The following is an 11,559-nucleotide window of genomic DNA, read 5'->3' on the forward strand; positions in this document are numbered from 1 at the left end:
ACATGCCCTTGACCGGAATCGAACCTGGGACCCTTCAGTCCGCAGGCCGATGCTCTATCCACTGTGCCAAACCGGTTAGGGCTACTATGTGTAGTACTTTAAACAATGAAAAAAAGAATCAGGACTGTAATTGCCATGACTTTTTCTTCTTTATTTTATGAGTGCATGTGTGTATAAAAATGTGTTTTATTCCTTCTCTTATTTCCTTATCATACAACATAACATGCATATCATATTACTTAAGTATTGCTAATTTTATATCATACTACTTAAGCTATGAGATATCTTGGAAGAGTAAAGAAATCACTCAAGGACTTTTCCTCCCCTCGTGGAAAAGTGGTTAGTGTGTTTTTGGTTATATGCAGGTTGTAACATATTTGGTTATATGCAGGTTGTAACATATTTGGTTTTTGGTTTACCTAACTAAGCCTGTCTGTTGTTTTTTGCATCTATGACAACATATGATTGGAATGTCAAGGTAACTTGTAACTTCCCTTTTTTTGGACCCTTCAGGGAATAACCAGTGGGCCAGGGTGGAGACCACAAATTCATTCATTGTTATTATTATCTTTTTAATATATTTTATTGATTTTTTACCGAGAGGAAGGGAGAGGGATAGAGAGTTAGAAACATCGATGAGAGAGAAACATCGATCAGCTGCCTCCTGCACATCTCCTACTGGGGATGTGCCCGCAACCCAGGTACATGCCCTTGACCGGAATTGAACCTGGGACCTTTCAGTCCGCAGGCCGACGCTCTATCCACTGAGCCAAACCGGTTTCGGCTATTATTATCTTGTTAGTTAGTGACTATTAACTATCCTGTACAAACCTATGTAAAGCAGCATAGGTCTATCATTTTACTTTTTATTTAATGCCAGAGGTTTCCCTACTTTACTTGCTCTTGCCTCCCTAATCTATCACCATTGGATTTCATGTAGCTTACTCACATCTCCTCCTTTGATTGCAGTGTAAAAAAATAAGGAAAAAGCACCATTCTCCCGAGCATTATCTCAAAACTTTGAGATTCTGCTTTTGGCCAATTGTATTCAGTTTTGCTAAAATAAACTCACAAAAATTCTTTAAAGTTTTGAATGTTTGTTACTGTTGTGGAGCGCGAGTGACAGAATGACCAGAACTCCAGACTGATTAAAATTTAGAGACTGGCCAGTGTCCACTCCTCCACTCAGGAAGCCCAAGAGAGAAGCGGACCCAACCATCTGCAGAGTTCAATATTTAAAGGGGACAACTACATCCGTGTTCAGGTTCCGCATAGCAAGCAAAGCCAAGTTACAAAAGCTAGTTGTATAGTTTTAGCCAAGCTATTCATCCTCCTGTTATTCATTTCTGGGTTACTTAAAGTGTTATGGGTTTACTCAGCGAGATAGACCACCGACTCAGAATTTAAATTTAGGAGCCTTTATTAAGCTGGCCAGCTGACTACAGTACGCCCCTCCTGTAGGGAACCTCATACTGCAGTGCTGACCAAGGGTACAGCAAAGCCTTTTATCTGTAATACTACAAAGCATTTCCTGGCACTGGCAGGGTTCATACAAAGTTTACAAGTACGAATGGGGAGGTAAACGGAGTCACACCTGGCTGGGTTGAATCATAATACATTGTTTTCTGAGACAATCTAGCAATTTTTCTCTGTCACAATCCCGGACCCTAATACAATCGGTAACCTTTTCATGCCTCAGTCCCTCCCCTAGCACATTCCGTAACCCTTCCATGCCTCAGTACCTCACCCTAGCACATAAGGTGTTTACAGTCTAAGGAATGTTGTGGCTTTGTGGAATGAGAGTAAAATTGAGGTAGGTGACTGTCCTTTTGGGACAGCTGGCTTTATGAGGGGATGTCTGTATCATTCAGTTCTGGCAAGAAGAGTGGATAAGGGGTTACTTAGTAAGATAAGATGGCTACTGACTGTGACACTAATCTGTCAACCCCCATAATAGAGACTGAGGAGGGGACAAGGGTTCCAGTGAATTTAGAGAGGGCAGAATAAATGGCCCCAGTGTCAATTAAAAAGGAGATTAGCTTACCTGCCACCACAGTTCTTACCTGAGGCTCTGTCCTGTGGGGCTTTGTCTGTGGGGCTTTGTCTGGGCCTGAGAAGCTTCAGTCTTTGGTGGCCAATCACCAGAGGTGTGGGAGCTCCAAACCAGATCCAGAGAGTGGCCTTGCTGACTGGCTGAGGTCTGACCCAGAGGGGATGTGTTGATCTCTTTGTTCTTTGTGGGCCATTGCTCAGGTGTGGGAGCTCAGTTCCTAGAAACTTTGCACAGGCTGTCAAGCTGCTGAGGTGGCTAGGTAATTAAGCAGGCCTAAAAATTTTACTACTCTGTAACATTACATTAAGATCAGGAAGGTGGGGCCATCCATGATAGTGACAGAAACAAGGGATATAGTCTGAGACAGGTTTCTAAACATTTACCCAAAATGCTCAGAGGAAGAACAGACTGGAAGAGAGAGGAGAGCTGTTAGGGACAGGAAGGAGAAGTCCTATAAAAGTAATGCATCTGGCAAGAGTGTGCACTGAGGACTGAGCCCTGAGGTAATGCAGGCATCTCGAGGTCACCTGGCCCTAGGGCTGGGTAAGGGTACTGAGCAACCTGAGTCCATGGATCTTGGTGGTGGTTGACAGTCTCTCAGCAAACCTTAATTTTTCCACAGATTCCGCAAATGCAGAATCACTTACGGGGTACTAGTTTGTGGAACTTATTTTAGGGCCTCCCACTCTTGTAGCCTAAGAGATAGTGGTCTCCTGGGACTCTCCTCTCCTTCGACCTGAGGACCTTGATCAGACACCAAGCCCATATGTTCAGTCCAGGTCCAGTGTCATATGAAGTGGTCCCTGTTTGGGGCAACCAGTGGAATGAGAAGTTGTGGGTCCTCCCAGGCATAGGTACCAGAATGTGCAATGGCTTGGAGATAAGATGGAGCTGATTTCAGAACTGGCAGGTATTCTTTTTTAAAAAATTGGAACAGGTAAGAATGGGACAGGAGTCAGGTCTAGAGGAACTTTGTGTCTGTTTTGCTTGTTATGGGAGCAATGGGCGATTTGGAGCAGTGGAGGCAGGTGATGTGACCAGGGATCCTCAGATTCTGTGGCTGCAGCATGATGGACAATATGGGTGTGAGGGAGGTTGTACAAATACTAGGAAGATAGTCTTAGTGAGTGTGATGGGAACTGGCCCATGATGGTGGCTGTGGAAGTGGGGAAACAGTTGCATTATGGATTGGTGTTTTAGGTGTGGCCACCTAAATATTCTAATTTTGAGGATGTGTGTGAGAGAGAGAGATAAGAGTCAGAGAAGTCATGACATTTAGGATTTAGCAGCTGCAGGTATGGAAGCACCATCCACTAAGATGGAGAAAATCAAAGAAGAGTAATATTCCTTGGGGATACAAACACTTTTCTTTCTAGCCTGTTAGAGTCTGAGATTTCAGAAAGCAGTTCATAAGCATCTTCAACTCTGAGGGGTAGTTTAGGATGAAGACTTCTTCAAAAGCTTGTGGAGAATTATGGACCAGGAAGGAGTATAGATAATTTTTTAAAATGGGAGGCTGAAGAGTAATTCAAACAGGTTGAGACTGGGAATGGTGCATATTTACTTCTGAAACATCCACCAGGAACTTTTTGTGCCATTGGGTGTGGCCTGAGGTGTTGCAGTCACTTTGGTTGACTTGCGTAGGGCCATGAGGGGTCATCTGTGACACTCACTGGGCATAGGGTAGAGGGCCATAGGTGATGGGACTTGAGTGATGAAGCCTGTGACTGGTGAAGTGACATCAGGTGCAGCACCAGTGGAGGTGGGCTATGGACATCTGAGATGTGATGTGGTTCTCAGTAGGTGAGGTTGAAGGAATAAACAGTCAGGGAGGGAGGCCTTCATAGCAGGTTCAAGACTGTTGCTATGACTGGACTGAATACTTGATCTTTGAATTTGTCAAGCATTCTCTGGAACACACATGCTGAGTACTGAGTAGAAAACCCAGGAGATGGCTATAGGGGCTGAGGCTCTGCGAGTTCAGGAATGAGAGAAGTGTAGTAGGAAGAGTGATTTGCACTTGGAGAGGGAGTGTGAATTCATGAGGGCACGGCACTAACATTAACATATGAGTGAATGAAAAGGGCATCCATTTCTGATGGTGTCTTTATGATTTAATACTGGGAATTTTAGGGTAATATGATTAAATATGATTTAATATGGGGAATTCCCAACAAGATGGGTTGCTGTGGTGCTACATGCCAGGGCCAGGGTTTAGGTGCTGTATATCTCCCCACCTGCCATTTCTTGTTGAGGGCTGACCCAGTGAACAATAGGAATGAGAGAGCATACATCAGTGTCACCTGCGTTTGTAAATCTCCACTGGCATGGGGAAAGGAGAAGAGAGAAGAGTCAGAGGGAAATATATTACAGAGGCGGTGAACTAGAATTTTGAAAAAGAAGCTGATTAGGAAACACCCTGTCCTCGTCATGGCTTATTTGTTAGAGGTGAAGTTATGCCTCTGGGAATGAAGCTATGTGAGACAAGTGTGGATCAAAGAACTATTGGCAGCAGGTAATGCAAAGTGATGGCCTCAGCAAACTGGGATTGGAGTCAGAAGTATAATGGGCATTACCATGTTTTACGGTGTCTTGGAGGGACAATTTAGAGGACAACATAGATATTGCCTGACAAGACGAGTGTCAAATCCATCACATTCCCTTTATGTGCAGCATTTCTTCCTACCCTATGTTCCAGACACCCACTGCTATTGAAAAGGGGCAGTGTGACTCACATTTGAGGATCAGAGCACCGGTTTCTTGTATTTGTTCATCTGCCTTTATTGTTGTGGGAAGACACAGCATCAGTAGGAATATAAGGAGAGATTGACTTTGATGGACCAAAGCCTGCTACCTTTCCTGATGTGGGGAGTTGAGGGAGCATATAGATGTGCAGGGTGAGGAGTATGACAAGCTTGGAATCTCAAGAGAGAATCTTATCATGGGATGTGCTGTCTCCATTATGACAGGATATGAACTTTGAGGACGTGGCCATTGCGTTCTCTCGGAAGGAGTGGGAGATCCTTGATGAATCTCAGAGACGTCTGTACTGTGATGTGATGCTGGAAGTGTTTGCACTTGTATCATTTGTAGGTAAGACCTTCACATCTCTCCTAGGGTCCCGAAGTGATGCCCACTCTTTATTTATTCTCCAGACATATCATTCTCTCTCTCAAATAAAGACCATGGGCTCTGCTAATTTCCCCCACTGTCTTGTCAAATGGGCTGTGGCTGCCAGTGCTGAGCTCTGCGGAGAGCTCTGAGCAATAGACTCCATAAACCTCCTTAACACCCGTTGCCTCAGAAACTGCAGGATGTGTCTGGGTGTCAACACATGTACAGACAGCTTAATGGGTCCCACCTGCTCTTCCTCTCCCAGGGAGGGTGACTATATCCTGATCCGTGGCCTCCACTTCTGAGCATTTCCTTAGATGAGGACCTTGTTGAATGCCTGAACCAGGGGGTGTTCTTTTAAGACCCTCCTTCAATTGTTGTTTGTAATATTACCTTTCCTCAATAATATTGCAAGCCAGATGCTATGGGCTAGTGATGGCTGCTCACCTCTGTTGTCTATCATTGATACTCAGAATATTTAGTTTGTACATATTTCTAGAGAATGAGGTACAGGGAGAACCCTGGTTTTCTCCAGGGTGAACATACAGGATGGTCTCAGAAGATGCCTGGCCCTTCTGAGTGGCAACTTGGGGAAGGTATGACATAAGGATGGTGTTCATATTGTACCTGGAAGCTGCTGCTGTACAACAGTGTTTGGTGCAGGTTCCAATGGCCACACCTCATTTATACCTTTCCTTTTTCACACTTGACACTTTGCTGACTTGTCATTTTATCAGTGACTTCCTAGCTTTGTCTATCTTCGCCTTTGTGTCCTTTTTACATCACCTGTTCCTCTGCACATCTCTTTCTGCAGTATTCTACAACATGGACCTTTGCAAGTGTTATGAGGAGCACATAAATGCTTAAACACCCCTCAAACACCAGCTCTTTCTGTATTGAATTTTACTTGGAATGAGATGTAACCAACCATCTGCACAGCTTGCCCATGTCACCAGCAGAGAAGATCTACTGAATGCTGTTAGCAGCAGAATGAGCTGGACAGTCCACTTCTCTTCCATGTGCTGCTTGCCATGTTTTTGCTCTATTTCTGTTGAAATCTCCCTTGTTTTGTGATCTTCAGTGGTCAAGAACTTCACAGGGGCCTCTTACTAATATATCTTTCAGGTCTTTCATTTTCAGCCAATTGCATGAAACCAATGTAGTATGTGCAACACACTTTTATAAGGGGACTTCACCCTGTCACCAGAGTCAACATTCATTTCCTGCTCATTTCTTTGTTTTCAGGTCCTTGGCATAAAATGAATGATGTGGAGGCCTATTCTCAGCACAGTGTATCTGTAGGAGAGTCTCATGTCAGGGCTTCCAAGACAGCTGCAGCCACCCAGAGGACCCATCTGTGTAAGCCGTGCTTCTCAGTGTTAAAAGATATTTTGCACCTGACTGAGTTACAAGTGGTTTACTTTGAGAAGAACGTGTTCTTAAGTGATGCATGTGTGAGAGACTTGTGTTTCAGTGCAAACTCTCACCAGCAACAGAAGGATGCCAGTGGAGAGAAGCCCTGGAAAGAAGATATGGAGAGGTCCCCGCTTGGGACCAGTTGCTGCTTCTACTTATGCAGGGTGCCTGCAGCCAGGACGGAGGTTGGGGAAGACTCCCCAGCCATCTCAGAGCTTCTCCAGCACCAGGCCACTCTTAACACTATGGAGCCACACAGTAACAATGAGATTTCACAGGAATGTCTCAGTGGAAAAAGACATCACCAGTGGATTGAATGTGAAACAGCTGCCAGCCAGAAACAGAAAGTTGCTTATCAGAAAGGTCTCTGCTCTGGAGATATGATTTATGGTTCTAATAAATGTGGGAAACGGTTTAGACGAATCTTTAACCAACCTCAACATGGAAGAGTTCACACTGGAGAAAAGCCGTTTGAGTGTACTGATTGTGGGAAGGTCTTCAGTGAAAGCACTGCTCTCATTAAACACAGCAGAGTTCACATTAGAGAAAAGCCATATGAGTGTAGTGATTGTGAGAAGTCCTTCAGTTACATGTCTGACTTCACTAGACACCGCAGAGTTCACACCGGAGAAAAGCCATATGGGTGTAGCGAATGTGGTAAGCATTTCAGTCAAAGGACTGACCTTATTACCCACCAAAGAATTCACACTGGAGAAAAGCCATATGCATGTAGTGAATGTGGGAAGCATTTCAGTCAAAAGACTGACCTCACTAAACACCAGAGAGTTCACACTGGTGAAAAGCCCTATGAGTGTAGTAATTGTGGGAAATCCTTTAGTAAAAGCTATAGCCTCAGTCGACACAAGAGAGTTCAGACTCGTGAATGTAGTAAGTATAGTGAATGTGGAAAATCTTTTAGCTACAAACATAAACCGGCTAGACACCCGAGAGTTCACACTGGAGAAAAGTCATATTGTTGTAGCGAATGTGGTAAGCATTTCACTCGACGGACTGACCTTATTAAACACCACAGAGTTCACACTGGAGAAAAGCCTTATGAGTGTAGTGAATGTGGGAAGTCCTTTCGTCAAAGTTCTAACCTGACTACACATCGCAAGAGAGTTCACACTGGAGAAAAGCCGTAAAGGTGCAGGGAATGTTTTATTTTTCTCACTTAGAATAAGAACACTTAAGGAGACTCTATGGGACCCACTTATGTGAATGTAAACTCCATTTATGAGAACATACACTCTGCTAGATTCCTCATAAATTTCCAATACAAGTGAGACTTGAAGGAACTGCATTGTACTTGCTAACATGCCCAGACCTACGACCCAAATGGTGTCACCGTGTTTGTTGCTGAAGAGATTTCACCTCTAACACCTGGCTCACCTGAGGAGTGTACATGGTCATCATCCCTGGGTGCTCAGGGGAATGTGTTCTGTGTTGTCACTTCTGCTTGAAGTAATTATGGTTCCTCCAAGCCCTTGGCAGTATCTTCATTCATTTCTCTATGACTAGAAGATGGACCTGACCCAGGATTCATCCCGAGCACCCCTTCTCAGCTAAGCAGTGCTACCTCTTTCAGGGACATAGTGGTACTCACATTATGCTTTGATAAATTTTGGGGGTTTCTTATTCACCAACCTGCAAACTCTGTGCTCTCCTCTGCTCTGGTTTACCATCTTTTTTAAAGGTGTGTTTACATTTGTACCTTTAATTTTGGTTTTATTCACTGCCACAGATGATTTGCAAACACAAATGTGATCTTTCAGCATGTAGAGATGAATATTGTTTATCCAAAAATTGATGTGGTTTGGAAGGGACAGCATAATGGCAGGAAATCACTTTTTGTCCAATATTGGCTTATTATTTACTGCAGCCCATGGACTTGAAAGAAAGGCCACATGACTTTGTGCATTCAAGTTGCTCAACAGGCAAGAAGTCAAAGCTAGAGGAAGAATAATCCTGTAATCTGTCCCAGATGTGTCTTTTGTAAGCACTCAGCATTCCTGTTAATTTTAATGTCAATAGTTTGTTGTTGTTTTAAAAAGATATACTTTTATTGATTTCAGTGAGAAAGAGAGAGAGAGAGAGAGAAATACCAATGATGAGTGAGAATCATTGATCGGCTGCCTCCTGCACGCCCCACCCTGGGGATGGAGCCCACAACCTGGGCATGTGCCCTGACCGGCAATTGAACCGTGACTTCCTGGTTCACATGTCGATGCTCAACCACTTAGTCACACCGGCTGGGCTGATGGCAATAGTCTTCACTGCTTGCCAATATTTGCTGCCACTGAGGCAAGGCTGGTCCTCCCAAGAAATGAGGAGAGGGATGGTTGTGTCTATATAGAGTTGCCATCTTAATTTTCTAACAACAGAGGGATGTCTAGGATTTGTATGGAACCAGATTTCAAGGCTTTACTTAGGTTTATGTATAACTGACAACCAAGGAAATGCACTTTTCTAATGTGCACTATTTGGTGAGGTTGAACATACAGATAAAGCTGAGAAACCGTCACAGGTGAAATAGGCTTCTGTTACCCACATCCATGTGGGGGAAAAAGTAGACTTACTGTTGTGAGTATGCCAAACACACAGTTAATTCTCTTTTTCACGTAACTATTTTATATATTTTAAAGTGTATTTTTATTAAATGTTGAAAGGAAGGGAGAGAGAGAAACAGCAATCACCTGCCTCCTGTTTTTCAAGTAACTATTTTATATATTTTAAAGTGTATTTTTATTAAATGTTGAAAGGAAGGGAGAGAGAGAAACAGCAATCACCTGCCTCCTGCATGGCCATTCCTGGGGATTCAGGATGGCATGTGCCCTGCCCTGGAATCAAACCAGTGGCTTTCAGTGAACGTGATCACGCCCAGCAAAATGAGGCACAGTGGCCATGGAGAGTTTATATTTGTGTTATTATTAATTATTGTATTATTTTCAGTATCAACAACTGTAAACCTGCTATTGCCACACCCTGTATTTACTTCCAGTCCTTTTGTCAGCTTTCTGCCTCCCCCCCTGCCCTCCATACAGGCATTGATTTACCTTCCCGTACAATAGAGTAGTTCATATTTTTCATAATTGTATTGGCATTATAAGGTGATGAATTCTCTTTAAGGAACACTGGCTTCCTTCATGCTACACAGATATTTTGAGATTCGACAGTAATGTTTATGTAAATAGTTAATTTTTTATTGCTAGGAAATACTGTATTCTATGGATAACCACTCTAACTATTGAGCTGTCTATGGTTTCAGTTATTTCTACGTTTGGGGTTTTCTAAATAAAACAGCTGGGGATATTGTATTCAGTTCTTCCTACAGGTGTATGTCTTACTTATCATAGTGTTCCAGTGTCAGTGAATGTGTTATATTTTAATATATGGGGAACTGTGATCTACAATGGTCAATCACTTTGCCTTCCCACCCACAGTAATGAAAATTCCATTTTTCTGCAACCCTGCCAGCAAAGGTGAAGGTTAATCTTTTTCAATGCTAGCCCCATCCGTGAGTATACTGTTAACTTGGTTTTGTTTTTATTCCATTTCCCTAAAAATGTTTGATGGTGATTAATTCTTCATGCATTTCTTTTTTTTTGTTGTTCTTCGTTTAATTTATTATAAGAAATACATGCTTGTTTTTTAAAATCCAATAATACAGATGTACCTGAAGAAAATGGTGAGAGCCCCCCCCCATTTTTCAAACATCATATATATCTTCATGCATTTCTTTACACTTTCTTTATCTCCTTTGTTAAAATATCTGCTCAAAAATTTTTATCTACTTCAAAAGTTAATTTCTTATTCTACACAATAGGACAGTGCAGCCTCTAAGACATATGTTTGAATTTCACTCATTCCTCAATGACTCGAATGACTTCTTTGCTTCAAACATCATATATATCTTCATGCATTTCTTTACACTTTATCTCCTTTGTTAAAATATCTGCTCAAAAATTTTTATCTACTTCAAAAGTTAATTTCTTATTCTACACAATAGGACAGTGCAGCCTCTAAGACATATGTTTGAATTTCACTCATTCCTCAATGACTCGAATGACTTCTTTGCCATATGGAATTCTTGGTTTTGAATTCTATAAACAAAATAGTTTTTCTCAATTTTTATCCTATGTCTGATTTATAGCCCACTTGTACCATACACTTATAAGTTTAATCTGCATTGTTAACATTCTCCACCAGTGTTCTTTAAGTCTAAGCATTTATTAATACATTAAGCGAAGTCTAGGTTAGTAGTAGTTGACAGTTTCCCTGGTGTAAATACTGATCATCACCACATTGAAACTGCCAAAATGATGGCGTTGAACCTGGTCCTAAGACATTATGTAATACATCATATTTTACTAGTGACTGGGTGCATGGATTCATGCACATTGAAAGGAAAATAATTAGGAAGTGGCCAGCGGGGCGGGACTGTCCCCACAAGCGTTAGAGCCAACCTCCCACAGTCCCTCCCCAGTCAGCAGCACCTGGGGCGGCACTGTGGCTTGAAGGGTCCCTCCCACAGGTGGAGTCCCTCGGCCTGGCCTGCAGGGATTAGGCCAAATCCAGCTCGTCAACATCCCCAGAGGGTTCCTGGATTGTGAGAGGGCAGTTCTCGGGTGACGCATCCCGAAATCCAGCTCCCTCCTCTCTGGTTCTGTGGTGCATCACCCGAGAACCAGTGCATCACCTGAGAACCACTGCTGCCAAGGAACCACAACTCAGCAGCTCCTGCGTTGAGCATCTGCAGCCTGGTGGTCATTACGCATCATAGCTACTTGTCAGGCAGTCAGACAGTTGCTTAGCCTTTTACATATATATTTTTTTCAGCATACTGATAGAGTAGCAATGAATGTGATCAAGAACATTCATAATTAGCTGAATTATTGGAAAGTGGTAAGTTTTAAACATTTTTTAAAGTTTCATATAAGTGTGATTGATTTAAAACATAAGTTTTAAGTAAATAT

General features: G+C 42.7%; 1 protein-coding gene across 3 annotated transcripts; it reads left to right on the forward strand.

Annotated features, from left to right (window-relative positions):
* Positions 1–5,024: 5,024 nt before the first annotated feature.
* Positions 5,025–9,903, forward strand: LOC102243639 (zinc finger protein 501-like). Of its 3 annotated transcripts, none has more exons than XR_001362538.1 (3): positions 5,025–5,146; positions 6,413–8,283; positions 9,496–9,903. XR_001362538.1 is itself a non-coding variant. In XM_014541306.1 (3 exons), the coding sequence occupies exons 1-3, from the start codon at positions 5,026–5,028 to the stop codon at positions 7,726–7,728; spliced, it is 1,353 nt and encodes a 450-aa protein (XP_014396792.1). In that variant the 5' UTR covers position 5,025; the 3' UTR covers positions 7,729–8,677. The 3 variants fall into 3 exon arrangements, 2 of the variants coding, with proteins under 2 accessions (XP_014396792.1, XP_014396791.1); XM_014541306.1 differs by lacking the exon at positions 9,496–9,903 and having other exon boundaries at positions 6,413–7,228; positions 7,313–8,677; XM_014541305.1 differs by lacking the exon at positions 9,496–9,903 and having other exon boundaries at positions 6,413–8,677.
* Positions 9,904–11,559: the final 1,656 nt, after the last annotated feature.

Source organism: Myotis brandtii, unplaced genomic scaffold (genome assembly GCF_000412655.1).
Source record: "Myotis brandtii unplaced genomic scaffold, ASM41265v1 scaffold2662, whole genome shotgun sequence".
Classification (NCBI taxonomy): Eukaryota; Metazoa; Chordata; class Mammalia; order Chiroptera; family Vespertilionidae; genus Myotis; species Myotis brandtii.